Source organism: Somniosus microcephalus, chromosome 5 (genome assembly GCF_052327205.1).
Source record: "Somniosus microcephalus isolate GS21.2 chromosome 5, FLI_Smic_1.0, whole genome shotgun sequence".
Taxonomy (NCBI): domain Eukaryota; kingdom Metazoa; phylum Chordata; class Chondrichthyes; order Squaliformes; family Somniosidae; genus Somniosus; species Somniosus microcephalus.
This window is the reverse complement of record NC_140991.1, coordinates 297146762-297165277: the sequence shown is the minus strand read 5'-3', so window position 1 is coordinate 297165277 and position 18516 is coordinate 297146762. Positions and strand designations below refer to the sequence as shown.

Below are 18516 nucleotides of genomic sequence, written 5' to 3'. Positions count from 1 at the left end.
TTAACGTAGTAAAACATTCCAAGGTGCTTCATAGGAGCGTTATCAAACAACATTTGTGACTGAGTCACATAAGGAGATATCAGGGCGGATGACCAAAAGCTTGGTCAAACAGGTAGGTTTTAAGGAATGTCTTAAAGGAGGAGAGAGAGGGAGAGAGGCGGAGAGGTTTAGGGAGAGATATCCAGTGCTTAGGGCCTAGGCAGCTGAAGGCACGGCAATGGTGGAGCGATTAAAATCGGGAATGCGCAAGAGGCCAGAATTGGAGGAGCGCAGAGGGATGTAGGGCTGAAGGAGGTTACAGAGATAGGGAGGGACGAGACCATGGAGGGATTTGAAAACAAGGATGAGAATTTTAAAATTTAGATGTTGCCGGACCGGGAGCCAATGTAGGTCAGCGAGCACAGGGTTGATGGGTGAACGGGACTTAGTGCAAGTTAGGATATGGACAGCAGAAGCCTTCAAAGTGAACAGAAGTCACCCGTACAAGAATCAGTGTAAGCTGTATTACTTAGTGCTTACCAAGAAGTAAGTGCTGTTTCTTTTTTTTTAAACTTTAAGAGAACTTTGTGGACAGGAGGAAAACTAGCAGCAATGCCAACGTTGAGACTCCGTTTGTTAGGGCATCTCAGATTTGCACGACTAACGATATTACTGTTCAGTTATTCAATTTTGTGTTCAGAATAAATGAGGGCTACAGAAGAAATTAGAGAGGGGAAATCTATTCATCTGGATTGGATTATTGAGTTTTAGATTTGTTACTGGTATTCTACTTAACTTGTATCAGAAATGTGTATCAGTAAAACTTAAAATACTAGCATTGCACAATGATTTAAGATCAAATATAGTCGCCATATAAAGCGGGGTTAGTTAATAGGTGAATAATTAGGTCAGGAAGCACAGATACAATTATTTCCCTATTTAAAGTCATACACCCTGTCCTTATTTTTATGTAACACTTTGATTTAATATTATTTGTACTTAAACAGCAAAACTAATGGCAGTTTAGGAGGTAGTGAGGTAGAGTTGGTTGCAACATTGGAATTTCTCCGCAGTACAATCTGAGGAGTGGTTGATGCAAAAACTGAGGTGCTACAAGTGTACATAGGCAGTTTCCATTGTAAATATGCATATAGGAATTTATAATGGAAAAAGCTGACAGGAAATGCGCACCCACATAAATTTCATGTTACATTACAGTCAATCTCCTGTAGCATTGTACAATAGTTAGAGAACCAGGGAAGATGCCATCAGATGCTGCAACATTGGCCATGTGGAAGTAGATGAATGTGGCTGTGAGTGGGATCTCCACAAACCCAAGAACCCCTTTGCAATACTGAAAGAAGTTTAATAACCTCACTAGATCAACAAAGATAAGAGTGTTTTCATATGACTGAACCAAGAGAAACAAAAGGGTACTCCTTTGAACAAAAGTCAAATAATGCTCTTTGGAGTGTCGCATGGCACAATGTTCACTGAGCCAGAAGCAAAGTCACTTGGCAGCAGTCATGTCAGGTGTCTCACATCTGTAATGCATCCTAGCATACTGAAATCTCACATTCTAGGTCCTTACTCGCTTACACCTACCATTACTAATCCATCCATTCCACAAATCCTAATTGATGTGACCGCAGGATCTGGAGACCGCCATTGTATGGTTTCACTCCCTATCTATCCAGATTCAGCCAGCACATCTCCGGCATTGGCCTATTTTCCTGTCCATGCACGGACACCTCTGGAGTGCCCCAAAGATCTATCATTGGCCCCTCATCTACATGCTGCCCTTTGATGACATCATTCACAGGTACAGAGTCACCTTCCATACCTATACTGATGACACAGGACTCTACCTCTCCTTCACTTCTCTGGACTCCACAACTTACCTCCATGCTGGGAGAATGCCTGTCGACATCAAGTTGTGGATGTTACAATTTTCTCCAACTAATTCCTGAAGACTCAAACAAATCAATTGTAGAAGACAGAAAACCGCTCAGAAGTTAACCAGCAGCCTAAATGGACAAACCAGCAACTAGCCTGTATGGAGTGGATGAGCCCTTTAGATAATGCTGCAGGGTCCTTCCTGCCTGTTGGCACCACAGATTTATCACATGGCAAGTCAGGTGTTGGGACAAACCAATTTCACAAAAGGATCGTACAACAAGCGTAGGACCCTTATTTAAATATTATAATGAGGCTTTTAAATACTCTCAGTGCGTGCCCTGGATGCTTATCGAGGAGCCCAATCCAATATAGCGGGCGGCGCACTTCCCGCGCGGAATAAATTGCTCGTATTCTGTTCTGCATTAAGTACTGCTCACCTATCACCTACGTCCTGACTGACTTACATTAGTTCCCAGTTCCCCAGTGCATTAAAGTTAAAATTATCATCCTCATCTTCAAATATCTCCATTGCCTTACCACAACCTACCTCTGCAATGTCCTCCAGACTTATATCCCTTCCTGCATCTTGCGGTTTTCGGAGTCTGGCCTTTTGTGCAACCCCCACATTTTATCTCACCACTGATGGCAGAACCTTCAGCTGCCTTGCCTCTCCTCTCTGGAACTTCCTTTCCAAACACCTCTCTCCACTTCCCTCACTCTTCCTCTAAAAAATAAGCTTTCGGTCACTCTTCCTAATCACCCTCCATGGATCAGTATCCTTTCCCTTATCTATTCCTATCTATTGTACTCTTTTCCCTTCTTTAATGTGCTTTGGGGTATTTTCTACATTAATGGCATTTTTTATTGTCTGTTCCAGGCATTTCAGAAAATACTGAGGTGTTCATTTTTGTAGCTGATATTGTTTAGTTGGTGTTGATGTTGGAAAAACCCAGTTTGGAGCAAATAAAAGTGTGGATATGGGTACCAGCAGAGGCAGGAGTGAGGTGGGGCGGAGGCTAGTAATGTTGTGGAGGTGGAAGTAGATGCACAGGCTGTGCGATTTGAGCCTCAGCTTAGGGCTGAACAAGACTCCGAGACTGTAAACCATCTGGTTCAACACGAGTGAGCAACTGGGCTGGGGAATGGATTGGGTTAAGGGTATGAAGTTTTTGTCAGGAGCGGAGTAGGTTGCCGTCAGTCTTCCTGACGTTCAATTGGAGGCAGTTCTGGCTGATCCATGACTTAATATTGGACAAATAACCTGGCAGCACAGAGGTGGCCGTGGAGTTATGAGTGGTGTTGTAGGGCTAGAGCTAGTGTAATCTGCAAATTTATGGAAACTAATCCCATACTTATGGATCACCGAGGAGAAACAAGTAAATGAAGAAAAGTAGGGGGCCAAGGATGGAATGATGGGTTACTCAGGTTGAGATCATGTGGGGGTGGGAGAAGTCATTTGTGGAGATGTACTGGTTACATTAGGTTAGGTAGGAATGGAACCTGATAAGGGTAGTCTTACTGAGGTAGACCCTGGAAGATATTTAGTGCAAGAAGATGGAATGGTCGGCTCTGTTGAATGATGCAGGGAGGTTGATGAAGATGGATAATATGCCATGGTCGCTATCAAAGGATGTCGTTTGGTGTTTGACCAGGGCAGTATCAGTGCTGTGGGAGGGCAGAAAATGAAGTGGAGAAGTTTGGGGAGGGAATTGCTGGAACTGAGTGGAATCAACGTGCTCAAGGATCTTGGAGAGGAAGGGAAGGTTTTATAGGGGATGGTTTGAGAGAGGATATGGCAGTCAAAGGTGGGTTTTCTCAGTATGGAGGTCAACAAAAGGGCGTAATTTCTAACATAGAAGAGGAAAGTAAAAATACCGTTTAGACTTTACGCAGAGGGTGGTGATTGTATGGAATGGAATGCCAAGGGAGGCGGCGGGGGGCTGATTGTATCAGCACATTCAAATGAGAGTTGGCTAAATACCTGGAGAAACATTTGATGGTGGGGTATGAATGGTGCCATAGGACAGAGACTGGGACCGGCCACATGGGCTGCACTGTTCTTTTCCACTCCTGTACATTCCTATGTTCCAATCTAGCTGCAAAACTTTTGTATGATACCTACGTAATTTCTCCACACTTCAGTAAATTAATCTCTGCGTCTTGCATAGGTTGTGTGGATCCAGCTTCAGGTGGAATTCGTGGTCCATCTGTTGATGCAGTATCACAGGTGGGACTTCTGCAAGAGAAAGTTGTGTCATTGGATGTGCAATATCTTTAGTCATGCAAACATAAATTAGCACCATTTACTGGGCTGAAAAGTCCATTATTTACAACTGAAAGGTCACTGGCTGCTATGTGCCTTATTTCGATGTCTTATCTACAGAGTATCTGAATCAAAAAAAGTGCCCCACATTATGCTAAAGATAAATCTCAAGAAAAATAAGAATTCTGTTTCTGTCTCCACATTCACGTTATTTACCTTGTCCTACACTTGCATATTTAGTTATTCAGATCTCATTATTGCCCCCATTTGTTGGGCTCCTGCTGATTTGTAACCAGTGGTAAATAAATATTCATCACAATGTTTAAATTTAGTGGAGGTATTTATTTTGCATTTCTTTTTTGTCCTCTCGGGTGGACGTAAAAGATCCCACGGCACTATTTCTAAGAAGAGCAGGGGAGTTCTCCCCGGTGTCCTGGCCAATATTTATCCCTCAACCAACATCAATAAAAACAGATTATCTGGTCATTATCACATTGCTGTTTGTGCGACCTTGCTGTGCGCAAACTGGCTGCCGCGTTTCCTATATTACAACAGTGCCTACAGTGAGTACTTCATTGGCTGTAAAGCATTTTTTGACCTCCTGAGGTTGTGAAAGGCGTTATGTAAATGCAAGTTCTTTCTTCTACCGTGTCGTGTACGAGTGTTGTCAGTTTAAGTTGTCACAGTGCTGCCCCCTGGTGCTATTTATATGTGTGGCACCTATACTATCACTCTTGGGTAAAACGAAAATAGAAAATGTTAGAAATACTCAGCAGCTCAGTCAGCGTCTGCATTGAGAAAAGAAAAAACGTGTTTCACTGGCAGCCTGTTGCGATTCTGGTGGCCCTCAGTCCTGTGCATCGCAAGGGCCCTGCATGTAAGTTATCCACGTCTGGGGCAGCAGGCAGTTCAGGGGGGAAGGGGCGGTGGCCATCAGGGTGAACAAGCAAAATCATGCGCTACCCAGCAGGCTTTCAGTAATGCACAATTAACCCATGAATACCAGCAATAAGAGGTTGCATGCTCTAATGTCCCTCCCATCTGGGAAGCCGCTGGAAAGGAACCTGGAAAGGAAAGGTGAAGAACCAGCTGCCGTGGTCCATGTCGGGACCAAAGACATAGGAAGGAACAGGGAGGAGGTCCTGCTAAGAGATTATCAGGAGCTAGGAGCTAAATTAAAAAGCAGAACCTCAGGGTAGTAATCTCAGGATTGTTACAAATTGGCACAGAGACAAAGAGATCAGGAAAGTAAATACGTGACTGAAGGGCTGGTGTGGGAAAGAGGAGTTCCATTTCATGGGACACTGGCACCAGTATTTGGACAGGAAGGAGCTATACTACTGGGATGGGCTGCATGTAAACTGAGTTGGGACTAAGTTCGTAGCGGAAAGGATAAATAGGGCTGTAAAAGGGATGAAACCAATAAAGGGTGGGGGGTGGAGAGGGCTCAAGCAGAAATAATAATAAAAGTGAAATAACCAAAAGATAAGAAAAGGGGATGAGAGCAAAGTCCAGATCATAAATAGTGTTAAAGATGATGGCCTAGATTTTGCTGAAAAAAATGACACATGCCGCTATTAATGTGCAAATTGTCCAGCAATTTGTGGTGAGGAAGAGCTAACCCGTAAATTGCTGGCTGATTTGCACTGCTTGACTGTTAGCTTCGCGAAAACGGCATCGCGCTGTAACGCCCTGTGATTGTCATGAAGTTGCTGTATTTGCCCATTAAACTTGCCACAGAAAGTTAAGTCCAGTCATTATCAGCATAAGTACCCTTTTAACGATGTGATAATTGTTAATGACTGCCAATCAACCTCGCTTGTCCAGAAAGTGAACAATTATAAGCATGCAGTCTCATTCCTTCAGGTTGTGAATTGTTTTAGGAGATTTTAAAAATGCCAATTTCTTTTTCTTACTTTTCCTTTCTGTCTTTTTTTTCTCTCTCTCTTAATCCAATCTTTTTTTCCCTCTATTTATTTCTCTTTCTGTATCTAATTTGACCCTGAATTTACCCACTCTAATTCACCCTCCTTCTCAGTCCTTCCCCTGTTTATTTTTGAATCCTTTAATTTGATTGATTAAGGAGATACACTGTTTGTCCCGTTGTTCACTGCGGTCCCAGATGCCCTGTTGCTCTCACTGCGCCGTTATCAGCTCGCACTTCCAACAACTTTGTGGACAAAACTTTTTAAAACCTAAATGTGCAATTGTAAGTCTAACTAACTTGCCCCGCTCCATCAAAGTGTGGCCCAATGTAAATAGGTCAGGTTCAGAAAAAAATATAGAAAACAATAACAAAATAACTGATAAAAATACAACAGGAGTGATGAGAAATAAGAAGTGTGATAAGTTAAAAGGTGTGAGAAAAACAGCACCCCGGCAAAAGGGCAGGGTGGGGTCTATTGCCCAAATAAGGGTTCTATACACAAATATACAAAGCATAAGGAATACGACAAGTGAATTAAAAGCACAAATTCAGCTTAAAGGGTCTGACGTAATGGCCACAAGCTGGGCATGACTGGGAGATAAATATTCTAAATTGTAAGGTCTTTAGAAAGGACAGGGAAATTGGAAACGGAGGAGGAGTATCAATATTGATCAAATACACTAAGGGTGAGCAGGCAGTAGAACCTCTCTGGGTAGAATTGAGGAATAGAAAAAGATGTACAATTTTGGTGGAAGTTGTCTGCAGACCTCCTGATAGCAGTGATGAAGTAACAGGATGCATAAACAGGGAGGTCAGAGAAGCTTCATCAATGACCTTCCCTTCAGCATAAGGTCAGAAGTGGGGATGTTTGCTGATGATTGCACAGTGTTTAGTTCTATTTGCAACACCTCAGATATTGAAGCAGTCCGTGCCCATATGCAGCAAGACCTGGACGACGTTCAGGCTTGGGCTGATAAGTAGCAGGTAGCATTCGCGGCACACAAGTGTCAGGCAATGACTATATCCAACAAGCGAGAGTCCAACCACCGCCACTTGACATTCATCGGAATTACCATCGCCGAATCCCCCAATCAACATCCTGGGGGGTCTCCATTGACCAGAAACTTAACTGGACCAGCCACATAAATACTGTGGCAACAAGAGCGGGTCAGAGACTGGGTATTCTGCGGCAAGTGCCTCACCTCCTGACTCCCCAAAGTCTTTCCACCATCTACAAGGCACAAGTCAGGAGTGTGATGGAATACTCTCCACTTCCCTGGATGAGTGCAGCTCCAACAACACTCAAGCAGCTCGACACCATCCAGGAGAAAGCAGCCTACGTGAAGCTCCCCTTGCTAGCAAGTAGTTAAATAAAGTCTGCCTTTGACGATCACTTTGTTTCACAGAGTCTTATTGAACAGTCGAAACTTCGACAGTTTCTTGGAGGTCCCACCGAGATCGCTTGCTGCCTTTCGGTAAGTCACGGACGAGGACACCATACTTTGCTAACGACAAATCCTGAATGGCCATAAGTGAGGTTTTCTCACAGAAAAGGATTTCTCTTTAGATACATAGTAGGTGTAGTCTGTTACTTCCGACGGGAGCACTGCGATCTGTTAAGACTCATGTGTGTTTGGAACTTGAGTTAACTTATGTAACCTTTTGCTTCTTTTATCTTGACATTAAAAGGAGGAGGAGATTGACGGTTCAGGTTTCAAAACTGTCGGACAAAGGGAGACAGCAGAAAGGTCGCGACCAGGTTGAGTTCCGGAATATATGTGAGTGTACTGTGAAGGGATTAGCCTGAAGGATAGACACAGAAAGAAAGAAATAAGGGTACCAGAGGGCCTGTGAAGAGACTAGCTCGAAGGATAGGCAGAGAGTGCACAGTGACGTAATCTGTGAAGGGACTACCTAGTAATCCCGAAGGATAGATTGGTAGTTAGAATAAGGATAAGCATAGCATAAGGATTCAGAAATAAAACACAACTGTTTTGTAAAATAACGCTTATATGCATATGTAAAGTTTGTAAAGATTTAAAAAAAAACTGTTGGTGACTGAGTTGATCGACTAGGACAAGGAAGTGCCTGTCTCAAACGCACAGCCTTAGACCGGTTGTTAAGAGGGGAAATCCCCCACGCGAAGGTCAGGACCCTGAAGTGGGCGGAGAGGCATAAAGGCACTTAGGATCGTGATACTCAGTCATTAGTCGTTAAAAGCTTGTAAAATAAGGCCTCGATCTGTAGAGCGTACCACGCAGATCGAGAAAACTGTCGGATTGTAATTTAGCTTTTGTAGAAAGCCTGCATAACTGTACTTACGCTATTTTATGTCTGAGTTCTTTTGTGTACCTGTTTGGACCTTCAAGTTATTCCTTAGTATTTTCTTGATTGTTATTATTGTATGTTATTGTTCATCGCTCTCAGCACTTTGGTCAGCCTGTAGGGGTCGTAAGAGGGTTGAGGGTAAAACTTGCGACCCAGAACAAGTGCAGCTAGTGGAAATTAAGAACTAACTAGGATGGGAGCTGCAGAAAGCAAGGTCCCTGAAAAGGGAACCCCAGCTTTCCATATTTTTCAAAATTGTGGCCGATCATCCACAATTGATTTACCTAAATGGTCTAAATGGACCAAGAATGACAAATACCCATTTCCTATAGACGGAACCTTTAATTTGGACAGAATAACATGTCTAGAGAATTGCCTCGTGGCTAGAGACCCGCAGAGAAAAGGAAAAAAAGCAGTAAATTGGTCCATTTGACCCCACTCCCCATTTACCCTCTCTTGTCTGATACGTCACACATAAGTGATGACAAAGATCAGGGATGGTATAGGATCCCACCCAGGCTACCTCCCGCATATGTAGCAGAACAACCAGAAGAGGTAGCCGCGCCAGAACCCCACAATCAGGAACCTGACCTAAATTCTAGTGCCAGTGGTGCCAGCGGCTCAGGGTCCCATTATTATACTAGATCCCAACCTGCCAAGCCACCTACCAGTACAGTAGAAACAGGTTTTCCACTAAGACGATTTCCCAATGTCCACCAAGCAGACGGAGCCCCAAGTACTGTCCATCGCCCTTGGACAGCTTCCGAATTACGGACAATAATCCACGAATTACCAGACCCCGCAGAGAATTTGGAAAAGGCAATTAGCGAACTTAAAAGCATCGTTGTTTGCCATCAACCCACCATTGTGGATGTCGACCAGTTGTTTAGAGCTTGGCTGAAAGATTCAAAGTATCGCTTGTTAACCGAAGGCGAAGGAGGGTTTAAGACTTTTAGTGATCATAGAAACAACAACAATGGGAATCCAGAAACAGTACCAACCGACCAGTTCTGGACTGATTTATACGGAGCCATGCATACTAAATTCCCAAAAAGAATTAATTGGTCAAAAATAATTGAAACAACACAAAAAAAGGACGAGGATGTTGAGGATTATATCGAAAGAATAGAATTAATCATGGGACAACATTCCAGAATGACTAAGGAAAATTATCAAATTCCCCTGATTAACGCCCTTGTAAACGGTCTCAGATCAGAACTTAGGGAACCATTGACTCTAGTCTGCTTAGACTGGAGACATAAAACAACCCCCGAATTAACACAAATTCTGAAAGGAATTCAGGAAAGAAATAGAGAACAAAAGAATAAGGCTTCTCTCTTTATGGAACAATCGGCTCTGGAAACCCCGACTGCCAAAACCACTATCTGTTATCAAGGTCAGCAGGGCGGACGGGGCAGGGGGGGTAACAGGGGAGGATTTGGAGGACGTAATAGGAGAGGCTTTGGCAGAGGACAGTGGAATGGAAGAGTCACAAACTCTGCGTGTTATAACTGCGGTCAGATCGGACACTGGAAGTCTGACTGCCTGCTTCCAAAACAGTCAAACCAAGGCTGGGGAAGCGCATCTAATAATATAAATACCCAAGCCCAGGTTTACACTCGTCCGCAACCAAATTTTACAACAGGGAATCCTTGGGGAGGTCAAATTATTGGAGAACAATTCGGACCCCCAGGCCAAAACTATGCATGACGCAGAGACAAAGTCCCGACCGTTACCCACCCGACACAGAGTCCGTGCAACACACCGATTCTTCCTGTCGAAAAGAAAGTGGGAAATGGAGACTAGTGCAGGATTTAAGAGCAGTTAATGAATCAGTACTACCAGTTTATCCAGTTGTGCCAAATCCTGCCACAATCCTAACTAGTATTCCTTCTGGATCAAAATACTACACTGTTATTGATTTATGCTCAGCATTCTTCAGCATTCCTATCCACCAAGATTCGCAGTTCCTGTTCGCTTTTACGTTCAAGGGAACACAGTATACTTGGACAAGGCTCCCGCAAGGATATACAGAAAGTCCCACAATCTTTTCTCAAAGTCTCAGGCATGATCTAGAGGACGTTACCTTTACGGGAGGGTCGACATTAATCCAATATTTCGATGATTTACTAATAGCCTCGCCTGATAAACAGTCATGTCAAACCGACTCGCTTATTATGCTGCACGCCTTGGCCGCAAAGGGACATAAAATATCACGGTCCAAGATGCAGTTTGTATCAGAGAAAGTGCAGTATTTGAGACATGAACTCCGTGGAGATAGTCGCTGTCTGACACAGAGCAGGGTAAAAGCAATTTACCAAGCACCATTGCCCGCCACTAAACAACAGCTGAAACATTTTCTTGGCATAACAGGATACTGTCGACAATGGATTACGGGATATTCGGATCTGGTCCGACCATTGCTAGATATCTCTATGCCACTACAGGAAGATCCTCTCGTTTGGAATCAAAAGGCAAAGGACGCCTTTGAAAACGTAAAACAAGCCCTGTTGTCAGCTCCAGCATTGGGGCTACCAGACTATCAGAAACAGTTCAATCTTTTTGTGCATAATAAAGCAGGATTCGCCCAGTCCGTTTTGACTCAAACCCATGGAGATAAACAAAGACCTTTAGCCTATTTTAGTACTCAGTTAGACCCCGTAGCAAGTAGACTGCCTGGATGCTTGCCAATTTTGGCAGCCGCTTATTATGCTGCACAACAAGCTCAGAGTATTACGCTTAATCATCGAACTGTTTTGTTTGTGCCACATTCAGTTGAAGTACTATTGACGAAATGTGCAACCCAACATCTGACGTCAGCCCGCAGCAGTAAATATGAGGTTGAATTACTATCTAACCCCAACCTCGTAATTCAGAGATGTTCAGTTCTCAATCTGGCCACATTGTTACCCACAGAAGAAGATGGAATACCACATTGCTGCGAAACAGTCACCCAATTAGTGACCAAGCCTCGGGCAGACCTAACAGAGACTCCCATTCCTAACAGCGACCTGACATACTATGTAGACGGGTCGGCTCTTAGAGATGAGATGGGATCACCTAAAGCTGGATACGCCATATCAGACGACCACACAACTATAGAAGCACACTCACTACCTCAGTCCTTTTCAGCACAACAAGCAGAACTATTTGCCCTTACAAGAGCGTGTATACTAGCAACAGGCCAATCAGTTAACATCTACACTGATTCCAGGTACGCCTTTGGAGTCGCTCATGACTACGGACAGATTTGGAAATTAAGGGGATTCCTAACCTCTTCAGGATCAACCATTAAGAATGCAGAACAAATTAATAATCTTCTGAAAGCTTTGATGTGTCCCGCTAGAATTTCAGTTATAAAATGTCAGGCTCACACAGGTAGTCAGGATCAGATATCATTGGGTAACGATCGGTCAGACAAAGCTGCTAAATCAGCAGCTCTGTCCAATACAGGGCTGCAAGTATCAGTCTTTGCACTGCGTCAGCAAAAATCAGATAATGACCCACCTTCGATTAAAGATGTTTTAGCCTTCCAGTCACAGGCTGATTCGGACGAAGTGTTAGGTTGGGCAAGGGATTTCTGTTTTAAAACACCCGAAGGGGTATGGGTTCACCAGGATGGCCGTATGGTGGCTCCTAAATCTTTAATTCCATGGATTGCCCGATGCGTTCACATGTTTACGCATGCGGGCAAAGGGGGGATGGCAGACTATATTAATCAAACATGGTATGCACCAGGAATTACGACAGTTGTAAAACAAATTAGTGAAAGGTGCACCACTTGCCAGGAAATGAATCCAGGCAAGACAGAGAAAGTACAGGCTGCCTCCCACCCAAATCCATCAGGCCCTTTTTGAAAATTTGCAAATGGATTTTATTGAACTACCTGTATGTCTCGGATTCAAATATGTATTAGTAATCATAGACATATTTTCAAGATGGGTGGAAGCTTTTCCATGTAAGAAAAATGATGCCGTAACGGTTGCGAAATGCTTACTGAAAGAAGTTATACCAAGGTTTGGAATACCTACGCAACTTTCATGCGACAACGGATCACACTTTACTGGAACCATTATAAAGGAATTATGTAAAGCTTTACAGGTCAACCAACATTTTCACTGCAGCTACCACCCGCAATCTGCAGGATTAGTAGAAAGGTACAACGGGGTACTGAAGAATAAACTTTCTAAACTTTGCAATGAAACTGGACTTAAATGGGTCGAACTATTACCCCTAGCATTGATGATAATGCGAGCAGCAACTAACAGGACAACCGGACTATCGCCACATGAGATTGTTATGGGACGACCCCTAAGACTGCCATTTTCAGCGCCACTTACGGTTAAGCAAATGGACCTCCATAAAATCGATGAGAACATGTTAAATTATTGTATTGCATTAACGAGATGTATTTCCAGCTTTCACCAGCAGGTTAAAGAGGCGCAAACAAAACCAGCGGAAGGAAGGTGCCATAACTTGGAACCAGGAGATAACGTATACGTAAAGGTCTTCAAAAGAAAGAACGGACTACAGCCACGCTTTGAAGGGCCATACCAAGTACTCCTGACAACAAACACAGCTGTTAAAATCAAGGAAAGACCGACTTGGATACACGCATCCCATTGTAAGAAGGCACCAGACGGGGACATTTAAAAAAAAAGGGACTTGAAACGATGAAATTATTGTTTACGCTGTATGTAATCATCGAGATGGTATGCGTAAGCTGTCAGAGAGATAACGAATAACCCCGAAAGAAACGAGGACCGACAAAAGGGACTGAAAGAATTAATGTGGGCTATATTGTCCTTGGAAGGACAAAATGGGGGAATGTAGAAGTGCATCAGCATAGATATATATATCCACACATATTAGTATAAAATAAGCACACATACTCTCTTATATTAAAATGGAGTCTGGAACTGTTTCAACAGGCCAAAATGGCTTCACACAGTATAACATAAGGGGAAACGGGCAGGCCCATATTAGGAAACGGTTTAAGGACGAGGATGTGACTCCTTTGTAGCTTGCAGGCTAGACAGTTCCATAAACAAGATAAGCTTAGCAGAACAAAAAGCATGATAACCGAAGGACATGTACTGTAAACATTCGTATGAATGTCCAGAACCAAAGTGAGAGACAAACCGTCTCCATTGTATAAAATTAATTAACTTTATCTAAAGGTATTCCTGCATCATGACTTTTGATTATCTATTGACTAACCTTATCTTAAGACACCGAGGCTCTGCTGACCCTTTAGTCATCTTCTTGCTGACCTTAAACATTCCTTACTCATCTCTTTCTTAATGTTATTAATTGTGTCTCAATACCATACCATGTGATAGAAGGTTTTGATCTTTGTGTATAAAAAGAGGTGTTTTTGTCCATGTATTCGGAGAAGTCACGATAGCCATTGCCTACGTGAAGCTCCCCTTGCTAGCAAGTAGTTAAGTAAAGTCTGCCTTTGATGATCACTTTGTTTCACAGAGTCTTATTGAACAGTCGAAACTTCGACAGCAGCCCGCTTGATTGGCTCCCCATCCACTACCTTAAACATTCACTCCCTCCGCACCGGCGTACCATGGCTGCAGTGTTTACCTTCTACAAGATGCACTGCAGCAACTCACCAAGGCTTCTTCGGCAGCACCTCCTAAACCCGTGACCTCTACCACCTAGAAGGACAAGAGCAGCAGGCGCATGGGAACACCACCACCTCCAAGTTCCCCTCCAAGTTACACACCATCCTGACTTGAAAATTGTAGTGTATGTATCCGTCTACCTTTAAGAAAACCATTGTATGTAACCGTTCACCTTTAAGAGAACTATTTTAGGTGTGGCACTACTTTGTTGGCTTCTGTATACTGTAATACCGACGGTGACCACACCGGTATATAAGTGCTGTGTCAGGATTTATTTGGCAGATTCGCCCTGACCTTCGAATAGTAAAGTCCTGTTTTAAGTTACTCTGGTAGTCTGTGTATTAATTAACTAAACAACCCACAGACTTTACAGTGGCGACGAGTCCGATCGTACCCTGCGGCAACAATACTTCCGAAGCAGTTAACGAGCGTCGAGAAGAGGCAACCGCCCTCGTCATTCTGCTGGGAAAAAACTCGAGTCTGCAGAGCTGGAAAGGAGGAAGAATTCAGAGACAAAGACTTCCATCAGCAACAGGCACTGACTGTCCCTTCTGCCACGGTGAGGAGTGAGCCGATCAGCACGAGAAGCAAGCCGGCCACGGTGACTGTGAGTAAGGGAAAAGTAAAAAGAATAACCGGAGGATAAGGGCGGTGCACTCGACCACGGTCGAGGGGGAAAGGAGCCGGACAGAAGTCGGGCCCAGAGGCGCTGAGACTGGGGCAGCGTGGAGCAAGGAAGCCGCGGTACAGACAGGCTGGGGACGCAACGGCGTCGTGAGACAGCTAGACCGCGACCGGCGAAAAAGGCCGGGCAGCGACCGAAGCCACAAAGCGCTGCGACCGGGAGCGTAGGCGCGGGAAGATATAAAAACTCAGCCGCAGCCGGGGAGGGAAGCACCGGACTGCGAGAGGGCTGGAAGGGCGATTGGGAGCCGAGCGAGCGGGAGAGGCAGAGCCGACCAAGGGAGACTGAGCGAGAGCCAGTCCAGCGGCTGAAACTGTTCGCCGTCAACGGGGTGTACCCAGCGCCGGTAGAGCCGAGCGAGCGGGAGAGAGACAGAGCCCGAGCAAGGGGAACTGAGCGAGAGCCAGCCCAGCGGCTGAAACTGTTCGCCGTCAACGGGGTACCCAGCGCCGGTTGCCCTGCCGAGAAAAGGGAAAGCACTGAAGCCGACGCGCAGGCTGTGAACCTGAAAGCCAGCGGCCGTCGCCCGTGGGGAAAGTGTACCCCTCCCGCTAGGGAAGAAACGCGGGAAGCCGCCATTAGGCGGGGAAGAAGACAGAAGCGGGAAACCGCCATTGAAGTGGGCGGGGAGAGAAGATAAGCGCGGGAAACCGCCATTTTCGCGGGAACCGCCATCTTGGAAAAAAAAAATAAAAGAAAATTTAAAGAAATAATTCGTGGTGTTATCAGGAAGAGAGGAAGATGCCTAAGCGTGGTAACATCAACGATTTTAATTCCGAGGTAGAAGACTGGGCCACGTATGTGGAACGCATTGAGATCTATTGTGAGGCCAATAAAATAGAAGAAGATGACAAAGCTATAACCTTGCTAAACTCGATGGGCGCGAAGACATACGGGCTCTTGAAGCATCTACTAGCACCAGCTAAACCGGCGGATCAGACTTTCGATGATATTGTGACTGTTCTGAAGGATCACTTGAACCCCACACCGTTGATGTTGGCGGAACGATTCAAATTCTATGCGAGAACGCAAAGGAAAGACGAAAGCAACGCAGAATACTTGGTCGAACTGCGTAGACTAGCGAAACACTGCCAGTTTGGAGGGAATCTGACAGAGGCATTGCGAGACAAGTTCGTGTGCGGGTTGTCAAAGGAAGGAACGCAAGAGCGACTACTCGAAGAGAACGACCTTACACTTGACAGGGCTGTCCTTATTGCAGCATCGCACGAAGCCGCAGCGAAGGGAACTGCGGAAATGCAGCTAAAGGCAGCGGCACTCAGTGTGGATCAAATTACCTCGAGTACAACAAAATGCTATCGTTGTGGGAAGACAACACACGACCAGAACCAATGCTGGTTTAAGAACCAGGAATGTAGGAAATGTGGCAAACTGGGTCACATAGCTAAGGTATGCCGGTCAGGGAAGAAGGCCAACAACCAAAGGAAGCCATCACAGGAAAAGTACAACAAGGTACACAAGGTGGCTGAGAAGAGTTCAGACGAACAGAATTCGGACTCAGACCCAAACGGCCAGGAGCTGGGCAGTCTGAGAATTCACAACGTGAGTAAGGAAGCTGACCTACAAACTATCTGGGTCATGCTAAAAATAGCTGGAGTCCAAGTGAAAATGGAGTTGGACACTGGATCAGCTCTATCAGTCATAAATCGAAGGGATTACCACCGGCTATTCTCACATATACCCTTAAGAGATACCAAGTTCGTATTGCAGACATACACGGGGCATAAAGTATACCCCATGGGGAAGATAAGAGTCAAGGTGAGAGATGGGGGTAAAGAACACCCAAGAATGAACTTATACGTACTACCTGAGGGAGGACCACCACTTCTGGGACGGGAGTGGATCAAGAAAATAGACATGGAATGGCACTATCTAAAAGCCATAACGAGTGAGGACTCGGTGCAGACAATCAGCTCAGATTCTGAAACGGATGACGATAAGACCAACCCAAATATGAAAGACAAGGCTAAAATGGACTTGCCGACTAAGGTTGGAAGAACGAAGGCATGCATAAAGGCTTATGTGCCAGAGAAGAACAAAGTTTCAGAACAGAACTCCACCGAACAACGACAACATAGTTTGACAGAGAATTCTGAGTCTGTTCAGTTTACGGACATATCCATGACTGACGAACACCGAGCTCGGACTCAACTTTATTTCAAATTACGACAGCAAGTAGAACAAGTGAGTTACCGTCTCGAACAAGAGATGAAAACAATGAAAAAGTTCTATGACACCGAATGGGAGAATCTGGAAAGACAACAGAAGCAGCTAGCTCAAGCAGAGAGCGACCATAGAGCCATTGTGACCAATTACCGATCACATCTCCCTTATGCTGTTCAGGAGTTAGAATATTTGCAGGAAGGAGCAAATGAAGAGGAATCTTCAGGAAGCCAGGATTTTATTCCCGTTCTTCTCTACGACTCCTTACAAGCAGAGTTTGAGAAGTTGAAGGAACAGTATGAACAGGCCCAGGCTACAATCCTGGAGGGGATTAACTCGGCAACCTCCGAAAAGCTAGTTTCAGTAGAAGCATATGAGCAACTAAAGGTTGAACATGAGCAAGAAGTCCAAAGGCTGCAGGAAATTCTTGATGAGCTCAAGGCCAAGACAGACTCATCGGTAGAAGTTCCATCCATAGATGAGAAATTAGAGGTGAAAGACATGGCAGAACATGAAAGACAAGATGTCCAAGAAGTCATAAAAATATTGAAGGAAACCCAAGACAAATATGAGGCGGCAATGACCGAGGTTCAACAACTTGAAGGACAGATTCAACTGGGAATCCTTTCAGTGGAAGAAAAGGAAACTGTAAGAAACACAGAGACTGTAAGAATGGCCCCTGAACATGAGCTAGAGAGCATCAAGGCGCAACTTCTCCGAGCGCTGAAAGCCAAAGTACAAGAGGAAAAGAAGGTGAAAGCATTGGAGGAAAAGGTGGATGAAATGGAGAAGACTCTGATCCACAGTGTTCCCGTGGAAGAGTTAACGGTCAGCCAACTCCTTCATATGCTGAGGGACAAGACTCTGCAATGGGAACAATCTGAACACGAGCTTCAATCTTCAAAGGGAAGGAGTTCGGAGCTCTCAAAAGTTATGGAAATAGCTGAGGTTGCAACACAGATTTTACTGGGATGCCAAAAGCACGCTGAATCACGTCTATGTGAACAACAGAATGTTGAAACAGCTGCTCCAGTAGAAGGATTGAATAGCCCGATCAATCAATCCCCGATGGAAGGGGAAGTATTGAAATCACAAATGAGGTCATTAGTGAAGGATTTGCAGGAAACCCAGGAAGAGCGGGATGAATATGAACGCATGAAGAAGTCTCTTCAGGAAAGATGTCTAGGGAGGGAACAACAGTCGGCTAACGTCCAGTTGGGTAAGGAAGAAGTAGCAGGCCCCCCCGCTAGACTAGTTCAGGACGACACCGAATATTACCATGACCTGTTGAGTGACACGGAATATTACGAGGACTTGGTCTGCCCAGCTTGTGATGAAAACTCCCAAAGTGCAGAAATCAGGATGAAGCACTTAAAGTCTAAGGAACATAGGGAGATGGTGGCGCTACAGCTGGCAGCTGATAAGGGAGCCCCGAGAGTCTCCAAGAAGCAGAAAAGAAAAAGACGAAGCAGAAGGTGATAACCATCTAAATCATTATCCCTTCTACCAGATCATGTACGTGGGCCCTACGAAGGGAGCCAAATCAGTTGGCAAGTAGGAAAAATTACCAAGGCAGTCCAGCTGTTTGTAAAAGTCAGCACTGCTGGTTCAGCAGGAC

The 18516-nt window shown here is 44.7% G+C and overlaps 1 protein-coding gene across 6 annotated transcripts in view; it reads right to left on the bottom strand.

Moving 5' to 3' along the window:
- The window catches only part of fyco1a (FYVE and coiled-coil domain autophagy adaptor 1a), a 272403-nt gene that overhangs the window by 15150 nt on the left and 238737 nt on the right, over window positions 1-18516 (bottom strand). For all 6 annotated transcript variants that reach the window (XM_085989186.1, XM_085989185.1, XM_085989184.1 and 3 more), the window contains one exon: window positions 4001-4114. In XM_085989186.1, coding sequence (XP_085845312.1) covers window positions 4001-4114 — 114 coding nt within the window. The remainder of the gene's footprint in view (window positions 1-4000; window positions 4115-18516) is intronic.